This window comes from Agelaius tricolor, unplaced genomic scaffold, assembly GCF_023055355.1.
Source record: "Agelaius tricolor isolate 1412-34295 unplaced genomic scaffold, bAgeTri1.0.p SCAF_9, whole genome shotgun sequence".
In the NCBI taxonomy this organism is placed as follows: domain Eukaryota; kingdom Metazoa; phylum Chordata; class Aves; order Passeriformes; family Icteridae; genus Agelaius; species Agelaius tricolor.
This window is the reverse complement of record NW_027269269.1, coordinates 845,970-861,560: the sequence shown is the minus strand read 5'-3', so window position 1 is coordinate 861,560 and position 15,591 is coordinate 845,970. Positions and strand designations below refer to the sequence as shown.

Genomic DNA, 15,591 nt, shown 5'->3' with positions numbered 1-15,591 from the left:
CTAATGACCAGCAGAGCCTCTCTGTTTAAGTTCTGTATAAACAGTAATGTAGCATGATCATGCAGGGAGTGTCCTTATTTCCCCTCCATATCTCATTTAATTAATTTACTTCATTTAATCTGGGTTGAGTCAAACCCATCTGAGGGCCAGGGAACTTCACAGAAAGCAGCAGCAGAGAATCCTCCAGAGAGTAACACATTGGGCCTTTCATACATGGCAAGGCAAAAGACTTGTAAGAGCATTAGAACAAGCACTTTGAGTTGTGCCATTTGGCAGCGTATCCCTCCAAATGAAGTGCTGTTATATGAGCATGAAAAGAGGCTCAGGAGTTTCCAAATATGAGGTCTTATCTCCTCATTAGCTTTTATATGCTCTCTGCAACCAGTTTGGGGCTGCACTGTGCAAACATTTGATAGAGGGGATATGGGGCTCCTGAGCATACTTCTTGTTCTTTAGGTATTTCTGCTAAATGGGCTGTAAATGGACACTGGTGCTCAGCAAAGATTCCAAAGAAAACCAGTTAACTATTGTACAATAGTGCAAAACTGAAAAGCTGGAATGTTTGACTTCATTTCTGGAGTGAATTCAATTTGCAGATTTTGGCTAGGCATTAAGCAAATGTTAAAAAGGCAAGATCTTGTTATTGACTTAGATCGCTGGCTTATTAAAGCCAGGCCAAGTTCTATATCAGCCATCATGTCTTGGGTTGGTATTGTAGACATCATTTTGGAACAGCATTTTGATATGAAAAGTAAAGATTTTATATCTTTTTTAATCCAAGTAATTTTTTGGTGATACTCTTCTGCAAAATATGCAAAGACTGTAAAACACAATACAATAGGATAATTTAATGTACACCAACAACTATTATTCATAGTTATGAAGCACAGTATTGACAAAATATTGTGTATGTACAAACTCCAGTGTTTAAATACAAAAGAAAGTGTGCAACATCTTAAACTCAGTGGGGTTTAGTACACTTGTCTTGAATTTTTTATGGCTTTCTAGTTCTGCAGCTACTTAAAATGCTTCACCAGATGTTAATTGAAGCACTGGTGCTAATCTCATCTGCATGAACAGTCTTTCAAGACAGAACAGCGTTTATGTTATCAGAACAGCCTTCACAAATACCTGGTTTTGACAAGAACTTAGAGTGATAAAAAGTTTAAAAATACTGAAATTTTCTTTGCTCTTTTGGAATGCCTCCTCCAGCCAGCGCCTGAATGTTTTTTTCTGCCTATACCTGCAAGTTTTATACTACTGTGAATATTTATGCAAAGTGTCCTTCTCACAGGGGTTCCTTTAGCAAGTATGTGAATACCTAGAAGGAAAATAAAATGTGTTTTACTTAGCTATTGACATTTATATAGAATTCTAATAAGAGAAAGGAATTTTTATATCTCTTGTCATTCTACAAGAAACTTTCCAACTTACTCCTCAGACAGGCAGCCCAGGCTGCAAAGGATTTGGTGGTACGGCTTCTTTCCTCTCTCCAATCTACTTTAATATTCATGTATTGCTGAGGATATAAGTACAGAACACCACTCTGCAGCACACAAACTTTTTCGTTCAGGCAAGGATTGGATGTTTCCCTTCAAGGTGCTTCTTTTTTTTCTTGGTCTGCGCATAAACCTGTGAAAACAGGAGTGAGGATCTAGGTCTTGGTGTGACCTTCATGAAGCACTTTTCTGTGAAACACTTAAATTGGTAGAAATAAGTAGTTCCTGTGCAGTGCTTTTTCTGTGAAAAGCATTTAACAAACATTATCTGGTTAATTCTGGTTAAGAATATGTGAAAATGCCATACTTTGCTGCATTATTAAGTCATTTTATTCTTCTTTATCTGTAACTGATCAATCATCCTCCACAAATCTAAATAGTAACCTTAAAATATAAAGTGTTTCTTAGAAGAAACAACACTTAAGAATGGGATTTATAAAGTTGGCGTTTTCGAAATAATTGGAGAAGCAGCTACTGAATTTAAAATCTCCTGAAGATCTGGAAATCTGAAGATTTTTTTCTAAACCTAAGAAGTAGATGCACATTAAAAAAATCCAGCTCTGATACTTTTGTAGGCATCAAAACAGTTTTGTTTCTCGTGGGAAAGCTGACAAGCATCAGATACATGCTGTTAAAAAAAAAAAAAGAAAAGGAAAATTATGAGTTTCAAGCTTACCTAAAATACAAAAGCCTAACAAAACAAGACTAAAACAAAATAAAAAAGCAAAAAAACAAAAACACAAAAAGAAGGAACAGAACAAAAAATAACACTCATTAAAAATTCATAAAGGGCAATGTTTGAATGTATGTCAAAAACAGACCAAGAAAGGATACTTTCCATGGCAGTGTATCAGAGACTGCCAGACCTCAGAAATAAAAAGTGAACAGTGAGAAAATTGAGAGGAATGAGAGGGATCAAAATACAGGAGAGATGAACAAAACTGTGCAGCTGAGACAAGACAGAAACTGGTGGAAATAACTTACTTGACCCACATCATTGCAGATAAACAGGTGGGAGACAAAACCCTAACACTCATTGATAAACAGCAGCTGTCACAATAGAGCAAAATTAAATACATCTTTGAGAAAACCAAGATATAATTCATCCCCGTTGAAAGAAAATTACCCTGAAGATGTTTTTTGCATTCCTTATGCCTCCTTGCTAATTCAGGACATTTAACTTCTTCCTTTGTAGCATCACTCAGCAGGGCAGTGGTGAGGAGTTGCAATAATGTGTCACTGGTACTCTGCTCCTTGCAGCAGATGGCTTCTGACAGCAGCTTTGTTGGCTGAACTTTTCCCTCATTTTTGAAGAGAAAGTCTGTTGCTTGGTGCTTTGTGATCTGAATCCAGCACTACTAAGTGACAGCAGGGATTCAGCTGCCGCTCCTACCATTCAGTGCTGTCTGCCTGGAATCTCTTTAATTTCCAGCAGCATGAAAGAGGGATTAAAAATGCATCACTTGTTACTGAACACAGGAATTCGCAAACCTCTTGGCATTTTATCACATTGTTCCAAACAGCTGAACTCATATGTTAGCATAAAATCTCTTATAGTATTTTGCAAAAATAGGTAATCAGACTTGAGTTTTATGCACTTTTTTTGAATGCTTTTTCATGCAGATGATCCTGTATCTCCATATACAAGCTGGTTATTGAATATTGTTGAAACCAAACAGCCACATCCCCTGCCCATGCCTTACAATGGAGGATGTTGGGCACCCCTCGTGGACTATCTCCCTGAAACCATCACACCCCGGGGACCCCTTCATAGGTGAGCATTTTCTCATTCTGACATTTCAGACAGTGAGATGCTTCCTCTTGGTAGTTGACCAACACTAATCCAATTGTCCCACCATTCAGAACACCTGAAAATCATACAGTCAATTTCTGCTGATTTCCAGTGCAAAAATCCACATGCAGTGAAAGCTCACAATTCTACCAGATTTCTACCAGAAAGCCTGTTTACAATGTAGGACATCACTGATAAGAATAAGACTGATGAAACAACTGAAACAGAAAATTTCTTTTTCCCAGGCCTCTGTGCCTACTATTCATAGCACTTTGATCTTTTATTGTAACTAGGCCATGCATATTCTGAAGTTCCTATTTTACATAATTTGTATTGACAATAATAGGGGTTTTTTTAGTAATGGGTACTTGTTTGCTTGATACTGTAAATAAAGTGCTTCAGCATTAATTGTATTGAGAAGAAATGCCACAAATCTGAAAATGTATAGATTGTGTATTTCTTCAGAAATAAGCATCCTGTTTGTTCTTTCCTGTTTCCAAGAGGTTTGAAACTGATGTTGTGATTCAACTTCCAGGTGCAATATTGCTGTTATCTTCATGACTGAGATGGTAGTGGATCACAGTGTGAGAGAAGATTGGGCTCTTCACCTCCCTTTATTGCTACATGCTCTCTTCTTAGGTAAGACCAACAGAACAAGAAAGAAAGTATAAATGTACTCCCTCCTTTTACTTTAGTTTTGCTGAAGCTATGGTACTGTGTTTCTTACATGTTTTATGATTTCCTCTCTCCCTAAAAGAAAAACCCCAAGGCAGTTGCAGCCTGCAAATTAGTCTCAAAACTTTGAAGTTTTTTAATATTTTGGCCAATTTCAGCCAAATTTGAGAGGTGTGTAGAAATTTGAAGATCAATATAAAAATATCTAAAGTATCTCTATAAAAATGTGTGGCATGGCCCTTGCAAGAAAAGGAGGTGAAACTCATGCCTTTGTCCAGCTTGGTTAGTGATGACAGTCTACACATATCTTGAACCTGAACTACACACACCTGTGCTGTCTCTTGCCTTTGCAAAAAGTCTGTAAGAGAGCCAGGATAGCTGAACTGCAGAGTAGTGGAGGTTGGACACAGACCACTGGAAAGCAAAGCTTCATTAATTTCACTGCTGATGGAATACTTTATCATCAGTGTGTTCCCTTATGTACCTGGGCACTGAGGCATTGCTTTTTCCCCACTGCTCTGTCTGTTCCTGACTGTAGCACAGTTCATCTGGAGGCTGTTACCTTCCTTGTCCTGCCATTCAACATTACCAAAAGTGAGTGGCCTAATTTTTTAGCACACAAGGGTATTCAGCATTATAAAGCCATTCCCCAGCTTCCATAGTTGATAAATAATAGTGTTCACAAATAAACACAGGCAGTTGTGAAATAGTTTATTATAGCTGAGATCACAGTTCACTTCTCATTCAGTCACCATAGTTACCATTAAGTATTCACAGTCAGTCTGGGAAGATCTGCTGATCAGCAGGCAAAAAGAGATTAAATTGGGATGTTACAGCACAGTGGTAAAATGAAGTATATGTTGAAGAAGATGCTTGTTCTCCTTTACTGCTACTCTGTTACCAACTGTTCTGCTTAAAAATATTTGGTGAAATAGGGTTTTGTATATCAGTACATTGATTTCACAAATCAAATAACCATTACCTGATCAAACAATGTCTTTACTATGATTTGTAACAAATGTGAGAAAACTGGTACTTACACTTAGAAATTGTCACAAGAATAAATGAAGAACTTAAGAAAGAGTAGTACAGAGCAATGTGACCTTTTCAGTTAAGATGGCTTTAAGGAGCCATCAGGGAGCCATGCAAATAAACATATGCAGAAACAGAGTTATGATACTGGTAATCAATTAGAAAAATGTCTTTAGTTTTTTGTGCAATAAGGTTTCAACATTGCAGATTTTTAATTAGGAATAAATTGAAATTTAGTAATACCATGTGAGACAATCCCTTGGCTAAAAACTATCAATTCTGAAATGTGAAATTAAAATTAAATGTAACTGGTTTAGTGGTAACTAAAGTGAGATCACAGCTTTCAGGCTTCAAGGTCAGTTTCTCTAGAGCTGTTTTACCTCCTGTGGAAAATTTTTCTATCCTGCAGTAGAGCTCTTGTGATTGTGATGTTGTAAGGAAGTTATGCCACACATCAGCCAAAGGTATGAATGTAACTAAAAATTAAGTCATGCTGTCGTGTTGGAACGTGAGCAGGCAGATGCATCTGACTGAAAAGCAGAGTAGAAACTAGTATGTTGGCTAGATGGAGAGCTGGTATCCTTTAATTTATTGGAAGAAGTGAGAAAATTAAAGAATTTTGCAATGTCTGTGTGTTTAATAGGTTATTGAATGGTTTGTACTACTGTTGGTACAGCAGGCAGGCAGATTGCTGGTTTGAACTTGCCTATCTCTGGTGCATGAAAATCACTGCTGTTTAAAATCTCTTTTGCAACCAGTGTGAAATTAGTTGAACACTGGACTCCTTTCCCATGGAAATGTGTCCCTGTCACAGAAGCTTACCCTCCTTGGAACTCTTACAGGTTAAAGAAGGGACCAGCCCTGGCCAAGCACAAAGACTGAACTGTCTTTCTCACTCCCCAGTTGGCAGATCTGTGCCAATACTTTTATACAACTTGGGGTTTAATAGGATTTCAGCTACCACTGTTGCCAATACAGAATTTATTTTCAACTAAAAACCTTTTTATATCCTTTGAAATGTATGCTGAAACCAGGTAGGATGGGTTCATTATCTCCTGGCAGGTGGAAGTAGATGGAGAAATGTGAATAGGAGCAGAAACCTTAAGAAGCTGAAATAGAGGTGGGCAGGATGGCCACAGTTCTTTTGGAGGAGGCTACTGGGAGATGAATAAGATCAAGGATCATGGGACTTGCAGAGAATTGCCCTTAGGAGCCAAAGGCACAGTGTTCAGACTGTGGCAGTATGAGCACCTTCATTATTGCAGGCCAAACAAGAATCAGCATGAATATTTGTTTTCCAAGTATATTAGAAAATGCCTGACTTGAAAGATCTGTTGGCTGCTGCCACACAGAGTAATGAAGTAACTGCTTTTTTGAAGAGGGATATATCCTGAGAAGAGAGGAGTTGAAGAAGAAAAAAGTTAACTTTTTCAGCACTGAAACTACTCTTAAACAGAAGAAAGTATGTTTAAATATACTGCAGGGTACTGAAAGAGAATTGAAATGAGATATACTAAAACAGAGTGCAGAAATATCTGTTTCCTTTGTATTTGTAATTTGGACTATTTGTATTTGTAACTGAACTATTCTGGCTGTTTTAAAATCTTACAGATCACAGTAGTGTAAACCAAATCAGACCTTCAGTTTGGGTTCTGCATCCTGAGTTAGGGGCTAATGTCTCATGCTGCTCACTGGTATTTGAAGTTCTTTATAAAGTGATTTGTCTGTCAGTTCCTTTTTTAATAAATCAGTACCTGCCTCTTAGAGTTTGCACTCATTCTATAACTGATGTCTGTGCTAGAAAGCCAGATACTGTGGTAAGCAATGTAATTACAACCACCATGAAGAATACCTCATCTTTAAAGGTTTTCCAGACATGTCAAATTATCTGCAGTGAGACAATGCATAAAGCTGTATTGCCATTCATTCATTGTAGCTCATGTGTGGGACTTCAGCCTGGAAACTAGATATACACATACATTTAAGTGACAGCACTGGTAACTATGTCTGGAAATACCACATCTTTTGTTTATTTGCACTGTTATCATGAACTGCCCTGGAATTTTTGCTATTTCTGGAATGTGAACTTGTTTATTATTACTTCATATTCAGAGATTGCTGTAACCTTTTCTTTTTAGGTCTTGACCATTACCGCCCGGAGGTCTTTGAACACAGTAAAAAGTTACTGCTTCACCTTTTGATTGCATTATCTTGCAATAACAACTATCAAGCCATTGCATCTGTGCTTCTTCAGACCAGAGAGATGAATGAGACCAAGACCCTGACAGTACAACCAGCATACTTACCTGAATATCTTTACACAGGTAATGAAGAAAAGAAGGGCACTGTATCATACTGTCAGGTTTTGATAAGTAAAAGTAATAAAGTGGCAAATATGAACAGTTCCCATTAATACTAATTCCACGTGAACTACCCTAGGGATGCATGCAATTTATTATTAGACAACTTTTCATGATATTGAAAAAGTTATCTAATGTAAGGCAGAAATATGTAATGTAGTATTTTAAAATTAATAGGGCTAATAACTTCCTGATTCCCCCCTCAGGGATCCACTTTAAATGAGGACAATCATTCCTCACCCTTAAAAGAAATGCATAAATAATTCCGACACAGGAAGGGCAGCAAGAATGTACAGCTCAGATTTTCCATTATTAAATTAAGTTTCACATGATACACACCCTCCTTTATATCACTGATACATTGCATTTCTGTCCTGAAATCTCTTTCTACATTAGGAGTCTTACTTCAGACCTCTACTGAGGTCAGTGTTCTATTACTTTTAGCAATTTACCTGTTTTTAAGGAGTTGGTTTGAACCAATTTGTAGAAAGCTGCTAGTTAGATTTACTGCTGTCATACAATATTATTAAAAGCAGGTGTTCTGTTCCATTTTGAAGGAATCACAGAACCAATAAAGAGTTGTGGGTGTAGGATTAGTTGTCAGTAAGAGGGTGAGGAACTTTACATACAGTGAAAAATAAAAAGTAAAGATTCTCATATCAGTGCCATTTCCATGGTTATTTAGGAAGTAATAAGTAATTTGGTTTTATAAAAAATATTACATGATAACGTATTACTATTTTTTCTGAGACACAACAAAATTATTTTAAAGTAATGAGCAGAAGGGATAGGTATTCTAGATTGATGAACTATTTTGGCCAAAGATATTTCATTCTGAATTACTTCTGTGAAAAGTTACCTCACAATAATTTCCTGTCTGGAGTTGGGTGAGTTTCTTTCCCAGTGCACATCTATGAATTATTAAATACAGAATAAAATTCTTCCATTAAAATTATATTACTGCATTTCTGCCTAAATGAAAAACTGTTTTCATTCTTGTGTCTAAAAAATGTAATTGGTACCCTGATTCTGGCCCTCTGGAGTTCAAGAAGTTATCAAGACTTGGTATTTTGGTCTGGTTTTTGAGAAGCTAATATAGTGAGAGTGTAGGTGAGTAGCTATAGCAAAGAATCCTAACTGAAAATGCTTCAGCTCAGGTTTGTTCCATGTAATGTCAGGCAACTAAATTAAGAGTCTTCTAATTTGCAATGGATTTTGTCCTGCTCCCATTTTTCTCAGAAAAATGGCAATTTTTTTCTGTTGTAGGTACAGCCTAAACATGACTACAAGTTTAACCTTAAGAAAACAGGTCTTGGTTTCTAATCTTAGCTCTGAAACTGTGGCAAGCTTTTGAACTAGCAGTTCTCTTACTCAGGTGTCTCATCCTAATGCTGAAAATATTTTGTATGACGAGTCCAGTGGGTACAGTTACTAAAGCTGTACAAAGAAGCCACACTTGTGTATTGATTTCCATTACATTTATGAAATTAGGACAGCATAATTGTTCTAAAAATTCCACCCAGCAGTTTTTTTCCATATCAGACTAGGCCAGAGAAGTGAACTTTGCATGCACTTTGCCAACTTCTAAATTCACTTCTAAAAAGTCCTACTTCTGAATGTAAAGAATATTCCTGGAATATTTGTTTTCCCAGTACTGTTGTCCTTGTGCAGTAAAAACAGAAATCTTGACTTGGATAGTTTTCATTTTATTCTGGCTTCCACACATTTAGAAACAAAGTACCATTTTCACTCCCATCAGTATTTGAGGGTTGTGTTCTGCAGGCTTTCCTGATGTTTCCCAGTGGAAGGTTTCTGCTGCTGACTCTGAAAAGAGCTGCTTGGCAAGCACTCCCATCTGCAAAGCTGGCCCAACAGTGCATTCCATCTTTATCTCCTCCCCTTTGGCTGGCAGGTGGCTTTGACTTTCTGCGGGAATACCAGTCCTCTCCAGTGCCAGACTCCGGCTTGAGCTCCAGCTCCACCTCCTCCAGCATCAGCCTGGGAGGCAGCAGTGGAAATCTCCCACAGATTACACAAGAAGTTGAGGACGTGGACACTGCTGCTGAATCAGATGAGAAAGCAAACAAATTAATTGAGTTTCTGACAACCAGGTAATGCAGATAAGCAGAGGATACATTTGTACTCGAAATGGACACTTTCATGAAGCAACTTAAAGGAAAATGACTGAGCTCTAATAATAATTACAGACCCCATTCCTCTTTTATTGGTACTTACAGTGGTGGGTAGGTACTGAAAAGCACTATAGAGTCAGTAGTAAATAAACAGAAAAAAAATCTTACCTGACAGAAATAAAATGTTTAATTGACCGATAGTTTTATGTTCAGAAATGAACTAATAGAAGAAGCTAGTTTCATTATTATAAAATTAGATACAAAGTGTAAAGTGCCTAGTGAAAGGCCATCGTGAAACTAATATTAACTACCAGCTACAGCCAGCAGATTCTAGGCACAATGTTAAATTGAAAAACAGGGATTTGTTTATCCTAAATATAAAATATAAGCTCTGCTAAATACACAGCACAGCTTATATTTTAAAATACAACATAGGAATATTTATTTACTTTTATTTAAAATTATGTTTGGTTGCATGTTTCCCAGGTCATGGACCTGTAAATATCTGAGGAACTGTAGAGATTATATATTTTAACTGATTACATTTATTTCAGATAACTCAAAGAAATTTTGCGCTTTGTTATGTATTTCTTTAAGGGCATTTGGTCCACTTTGGTGCCATGAAGATATCACTCCCAAAAATCAGAACACCAAGAGTGCTGAACAGCTCACTAATTTTCTGCGCCATGTTGTATCTGTATTTAAAGATTCCAAGTCAGGTAGTAAATATTTTGCTTTCATAACTAAAAAAATATTCCCTCATGGTCACACTTAATGTTTGTCCTGTGACTTAGTAGATCTGCTTATGCAGCAGAACAGTAAATATGTCTTAACAAGGATGTATGACATGTGAAGGAATTGCTTTAAAACAACCATGTTAGATTAAACTGTGCCTAAGTGTTGAATATTTCTTCAAAGCTGTTGGTAGAAAGCCTTTTGATTGATTCTGCCAGATAAAATCTCCTCTGTGTCCTGTTAGTAAAATACATCACAGCTACTAAGTAAATATACTTTGTTAAATTTCTTCTGGCAATAAAAGTTTATTTTTCACTTATTATGGTTTTTAGAACGTCGGGAATGTGCTGATTGCATGTTGAAAACCAGCACAGTCGCTAATTAAATAATTTCCAAGATCAAAGCAGAATGCAGCACCAGTATTTATATTAAAGATCTTATCCAAAGCCTTCTGAAGCTAACAGAAAGACTCCTAATTCAATTTGACTTCAGGTTTGGGAGTTTTCAGAAGTTACTCTTGCTGCCAGCAAGAATAGTGGATGGCTTGAAAGTTTGTCCAGGAATTGTAAAAAAAACTAAGTCAGATTATCAATTTCATACTCCAAATTTTGTTTTTCAGTTAATTCAGCTAATTCAGTTAATTTTCTTGCATTCTGTGCAAAATAAATGTAAAATTCTCCAAAGGACAGGTGTTTCTGCACCTCCATTTCTCAGTGTTTGCAGAATACACTACCAAGCATATCCTCCTCACAGAGTAGGTTCAGTCTGTTCATGACCCACAGTAAAGTCTGTAATAAAAAAGGAGGGGAAAAAATTGACATTCTGTTCTTTTGCTTAGGTTTTCATTTGGAGCAGCATCTGAGTGAAGTTGCTTTACAAACAGCTCTTTCAAGCTCTTCCAGACATTATGCTGGTCGCTCTTTCCAGATATTCAGGGCCCTAAAGCAGCCCCTTTCTGCACATGCATTGTCTGACCTCCTGTCAAGATTGGTGGAAGTTATTGGAGAGCATGGAGATGAGATTCAGGTATACATATGTAAACAATGCTTCTTAGAACTGTTGATTCAATGCATACTTAATTTCAAATTACCATTTTAACAAGGTGTTCTGGAGTCATGTGATGAAGAGTAGAATGTGGCCCCGGAAGAGGTTACTTCTGAGTTTGCTGAAATCATATGTACCTTAGCTAAGCCTTCATCAAGCTGTGACAATCATACAATAGCTCTAAAGAGAACAACTAGAAAATTTTAGTAATTGTCACTCCAAATGAAATATTTGTGATGACCATTTTTTTTCTTTGCAACTTCATTAATTTGGGTTTAAGGAATCCATCATCTCTCTGGTGATGTAATCTCACAACATGAAGCAGACACTGTCTCATTCCTCAGAAGTTAGCATGTTTAGGAGTAAAGAAATCTGCACCATCCATAATAATACAAAGCTTACACTGACTTAATTTGATACAGACCTTTCACAGCACTATGATGTTCACTCTGTTTAGCTAAACAGACTGAAATTTTAGAATCAGGGACTATTTACTGCAAGATTCAAGACTTAATAAAGAGAAATACTGGCTCTCAGTAAGAAATAGACTGACATCACCTCCATATTTTATTTGGGTAATGAAACTGCCACAAGATGACAGTAATACTCTGTCACAACTGCTTGTGTAGAATTTAAATCAGTGACCTGCAAGTCAGAGGTTCAGTGTGTCATTATCAATCCCTTGATGAGATATGTGCCCTTCTTGCATACCTTCATAGATCATTCAGAGGCAGAAAATAAAACATACTTGTAGGGACATTTTAATGTTCAGGGCAGTGGCTTTGATATGAATGTTGGGGCTTTTTTCCAGAGAAATTATAGGTTTCAGTAGGTGCCTGTTCCTTTTATGAACTGAAGATTTTTAAATGTTACTTTTTGGAGTGTCTTTGTTAAAATGCTTAACCTCCTGCATTGGTAGGGGTATGTAATGGAGGCACTACTTACTTTGGAAGCTGCAGTGGATAATCTCTCTGACTGTTTGAAGAACAGTGATCTTTTGACGGTGTTATCACGGTAAGAATCTGTTCTTCTAACTGTATTCTTTTCAATATTTTATGACATTAAGTGTGCAGTTCTGCAGTCTAACAGCAAAAAATAATTTTGATAAGACTGATCTCATTTGTAACCTTCTGAGAATCAGACTGTGAGCACATTTCAGCCAAATTTTACCATAGTTGAAATAATGTTGATAGAACTAATAAAACTTTACAATGTGTTGTAAATTCTATCTTGCTGCCACTTGGCTGTAACCTACTTTAACATCCTCTAAAAATATTGTATTTTTGCACCTTTGTGTCATAAACCTGAAAATGTATCTGGGAAGGAACATGGGTTCTGTAGTACTGGTTTAATACAGCGTGTCATTCTCAGGTCCAGTATTCCCCAGGAATAAATGGGCATGGTTTCTTCTCCATAAAACTAGGGAGGATTTTTGTTTAGACGTGGATTTTGCTTGATGTGTTGACCATCTTTATGAAACCCTTGGCTTGAAAGTAGACCTTTGTACATGGAGGGAAGTCACAGGCTCCCTCTGTAACATGGCTGTTGATAGTACTGAGGGAGATGAATGTCTATTTGACTCCTAATAGTAGCAACAGAATAGGTAAATAATTTTTTAAAATATCCATAAGTTACCGTGCTTTATGTGCAGCACAAAATACCAGGGCTGTCATTTCTGAAGCTAGCAGGCAGGGTGGTGTGCCATGGCAGAGCCCAAGGAGTGCCTTGGAACAGAATAGAGAGGGATAAATACACTTCTACTTCCTAAACTAAGAGCTGTTTATCTTTCTCTAGTGCACATTTCAGCAAAGAGCAAGATGGAAAAAAGAGTAGGAAACACTCCAGAAAGCAGTGGGATGCAATATACTTTACCCTGACACTTGATTCCAAGATAAGATTCTCTTCAAGTACTATAGATGGTAGAGACTCATAGTGTATGAGGTAGGAATGGGATCAGAGTCAGGAATTAGCTGTTCTCCAGAGCAAACTTCCCTTGTGTGTATCAACACAGCAAGTTCCTCTGTGCAGATAACTGATAGGTATTGTCTGGATCATCACGTGGTAGTCCATGAGGAGGCATTAGTCATTGAAATTGAAACACCTACACTTTCTGTAAACATCTTGAACAGATCTTAGGATACAGGCAGGATAGGATGCAATGACAACAAATTTTCAGAAGGATCTGTATTGGCAAGAGCTTGGACAAACACATGACAGGTTTCTTGAGGATAATGGGGTATATTTGTGGTTCTGCTTAAGATTTTTCTGCCCACAGTTACCCAGCAAGCAATTGTGCATTTGCCTGCCAGCTGTACTAAGTTCAGGGCTTGCTCCATTGATGAGGGCATTTTTAAGACCAAAGTTGTTTTCAGTTCTGCCACTGTCCCTTTGGGAATTGCCATAAGTCATTTCACAGCTCTGTATTTCTTATCCCCATGTCATTCTTGCCCATGTAGACTGTAGGCTCTCCTGCTCTTTTTTGGTTCAGTGCCATGTGAATCTCATTTCTGTCAGGTCTGTGGGCCTGAGTCTGTCTTCTGGTAAAAAGAAGGCGGGCTGCAATAGATGCTTTAGTGTTCTATTTCTCCCATTTAAATATTTATTTACAGTCTGAAAAATACTTAGCTTGCATCTAATATGTACCCTTTCAAGCTGCGCATTCACCCAATGTAATGGATGTTTTAAATCTTGGTTTCAGTTCATCTTCACCAGATTTATCATCGAACACCAAACTGACCGCAAACCGGAAGAGCACAGGGCAGCTGAATATGAATCCTGCAGGTGGCAACACAGCCACTGCTGAGCGGAGTAGACACCAGAGGAGCTTCTCTGTACCCAAAAAGTTTGGAGATGTGGACAAATCCTCAGACCCACCACGCAGTGCCACACTAGACAGAATTCAAGCATGCACCCAGCAAGGCCTGTCCTCTAAAACCAGAAGTTCGTCCTCTCTAAAGGACAGTCTCACTGATCCATCCCATATTAACAATCCAACCAACCTACTGGCCACCATCTTCTGGGTTGCTGTGGCTTTGATGGAATCAGATTTTGAGTTTGAGTACCTAATGGCACTGCGGTTGCTGAATAAACTTCTGGCTCATTTGCCACTAGATAAAGCTGAAAACCGGGAGAAGCTAGAGAAGCTGCAAGGGCAGCTGAAATGGGCAGACTTCTCAGGACTTCAGCAGCTACTCCTGAAAGGATTCACTTCCCTTACTACCACTGACCTCACACTCCAGCTCTTTAGTTTGCTGACACCAGTGTCTCGAATATCCATGGTGGATTCCTCTCAAGCTATAGGTAAAACCATTATGCTCTCCTCTCTTTCAGTTTCTGTTGCATTGGCATTCAGCTATCTGAACAAAACAAAAATAGCTGTTTTTCTTTCTCTTTGAATATAGCATAATGTATTTTTGCTTTGAGCTGGGTGAGCTTTTTTTGGAATTTCATAGAAATAATGACCTGTTTCTAGAAAGTGAATCCATTGTGCAACAAGGTGTTGGAGGAGAGAAATCATGTCTTATTTAGCATTTCATTTCTAGGTCTTTAGCATCATATAAAGTTTCTGATTCGTGACAAAGCAAACATGTAAGGAGATTCTGTCAAAACTTCTGTTACCTACTTTGGTCAGTTTTTCTGTTTAATTGTTTCCAGACTATGTCAAACTGCTTGATTTTAAATTAGTGTTTCGTGTTATTTTTTCTAAAAATATAAATATCAAAAACTCTTGTACACTTCAGATAAACTACAGTAGCACAATAGAGAGTGAGGAGAGAATCCTGGGTTATAGGGAAATAAGATAGCATTTTGAAATTCCCCATTATTTAGCTGAGGTTGTGGCCACTTCTTAATTATATTTCTTGAGGAGAGTTTTTGCATTGTTCCAGATTTTTACTCCTCTCTTTTGGTCTGAAACACAGATACTAAGACAAATGTCCAGGCTTGACAATTAAGTCATAGCAAGCCTAGACACAGCATAAAGGAATGAATGCCATGAACAGCCTGCCCAACTCTAAGCACCTGTGTGGTGCCTCTGTTGCAGGCTTTGGTTGGGCAATTCACACATTGAATTACTGTGACAGTACCATCTGGAGGCATCTTTCCTTTTCCCTGAATACAGAGGAAGAGTAGGGAAACTATTATGCTAATTTCAGCAACTTGTTTAATTGTGTATAATGAGAAGAAATGAACAGTTAGAAAATTATTTTCATAGAATAAATTCTTTCTTTTCAAAAAGCAGATTGGATCCAAATACAATTAGTTGACTTCTGAGCTCCCACCTGAACTAGAGCAGCTTTTGTTATAGTTCTCTGTTACAGCTG

At 37.5% G+C, this 15,591-nt stretch overlaps 1 protein-coding gene across 7 annotated transcripts in view; it reads left to right on the top strand.

The window, feature by feature from the left end:
- FRY (FRY microtubule binding protein) overlaps positions 1-15,591 on the top strand; it is a 223,782-nt gene that overhangs the window by 168,012 nt on the left and 40,179 nt on the right. For all 7 annotated transcript variants that reach the window (XM_071433956.1, XM_071433957.1, XM_071433955.1 and 4 more), the window contains 8 exons: positions 3,123-3,273; positions 3,827-3,930; positions 7,137-7,322; positions 9,271-9,469; positions 10,088-10,209; positions 11,064-11,251; positions 12,189-12,283; positions 13,968-14,569. In XM_071433956.1, the coding sequence (XP_071290057.1) occupies positions 3,123-3,273; positions 3,827-3,930; positions 7,137-7,322; positions 9,271-9,469; positions 10,088-10,209; positions 11,064-11,251; positions 12,189-12,283; positions 13,968-14,569 (1,647 nt within the window). The remainder of the gene's footprint in view (positions 1-3,122; positions 3,274-3,826; positions 3,931-7,136; positions 7,323-9,270; positions 9,470-10,087; positions 10,210-11,063; positions 11,252-12,188; positions 12,284-13,967; positions 14,570-15,591) is intronic.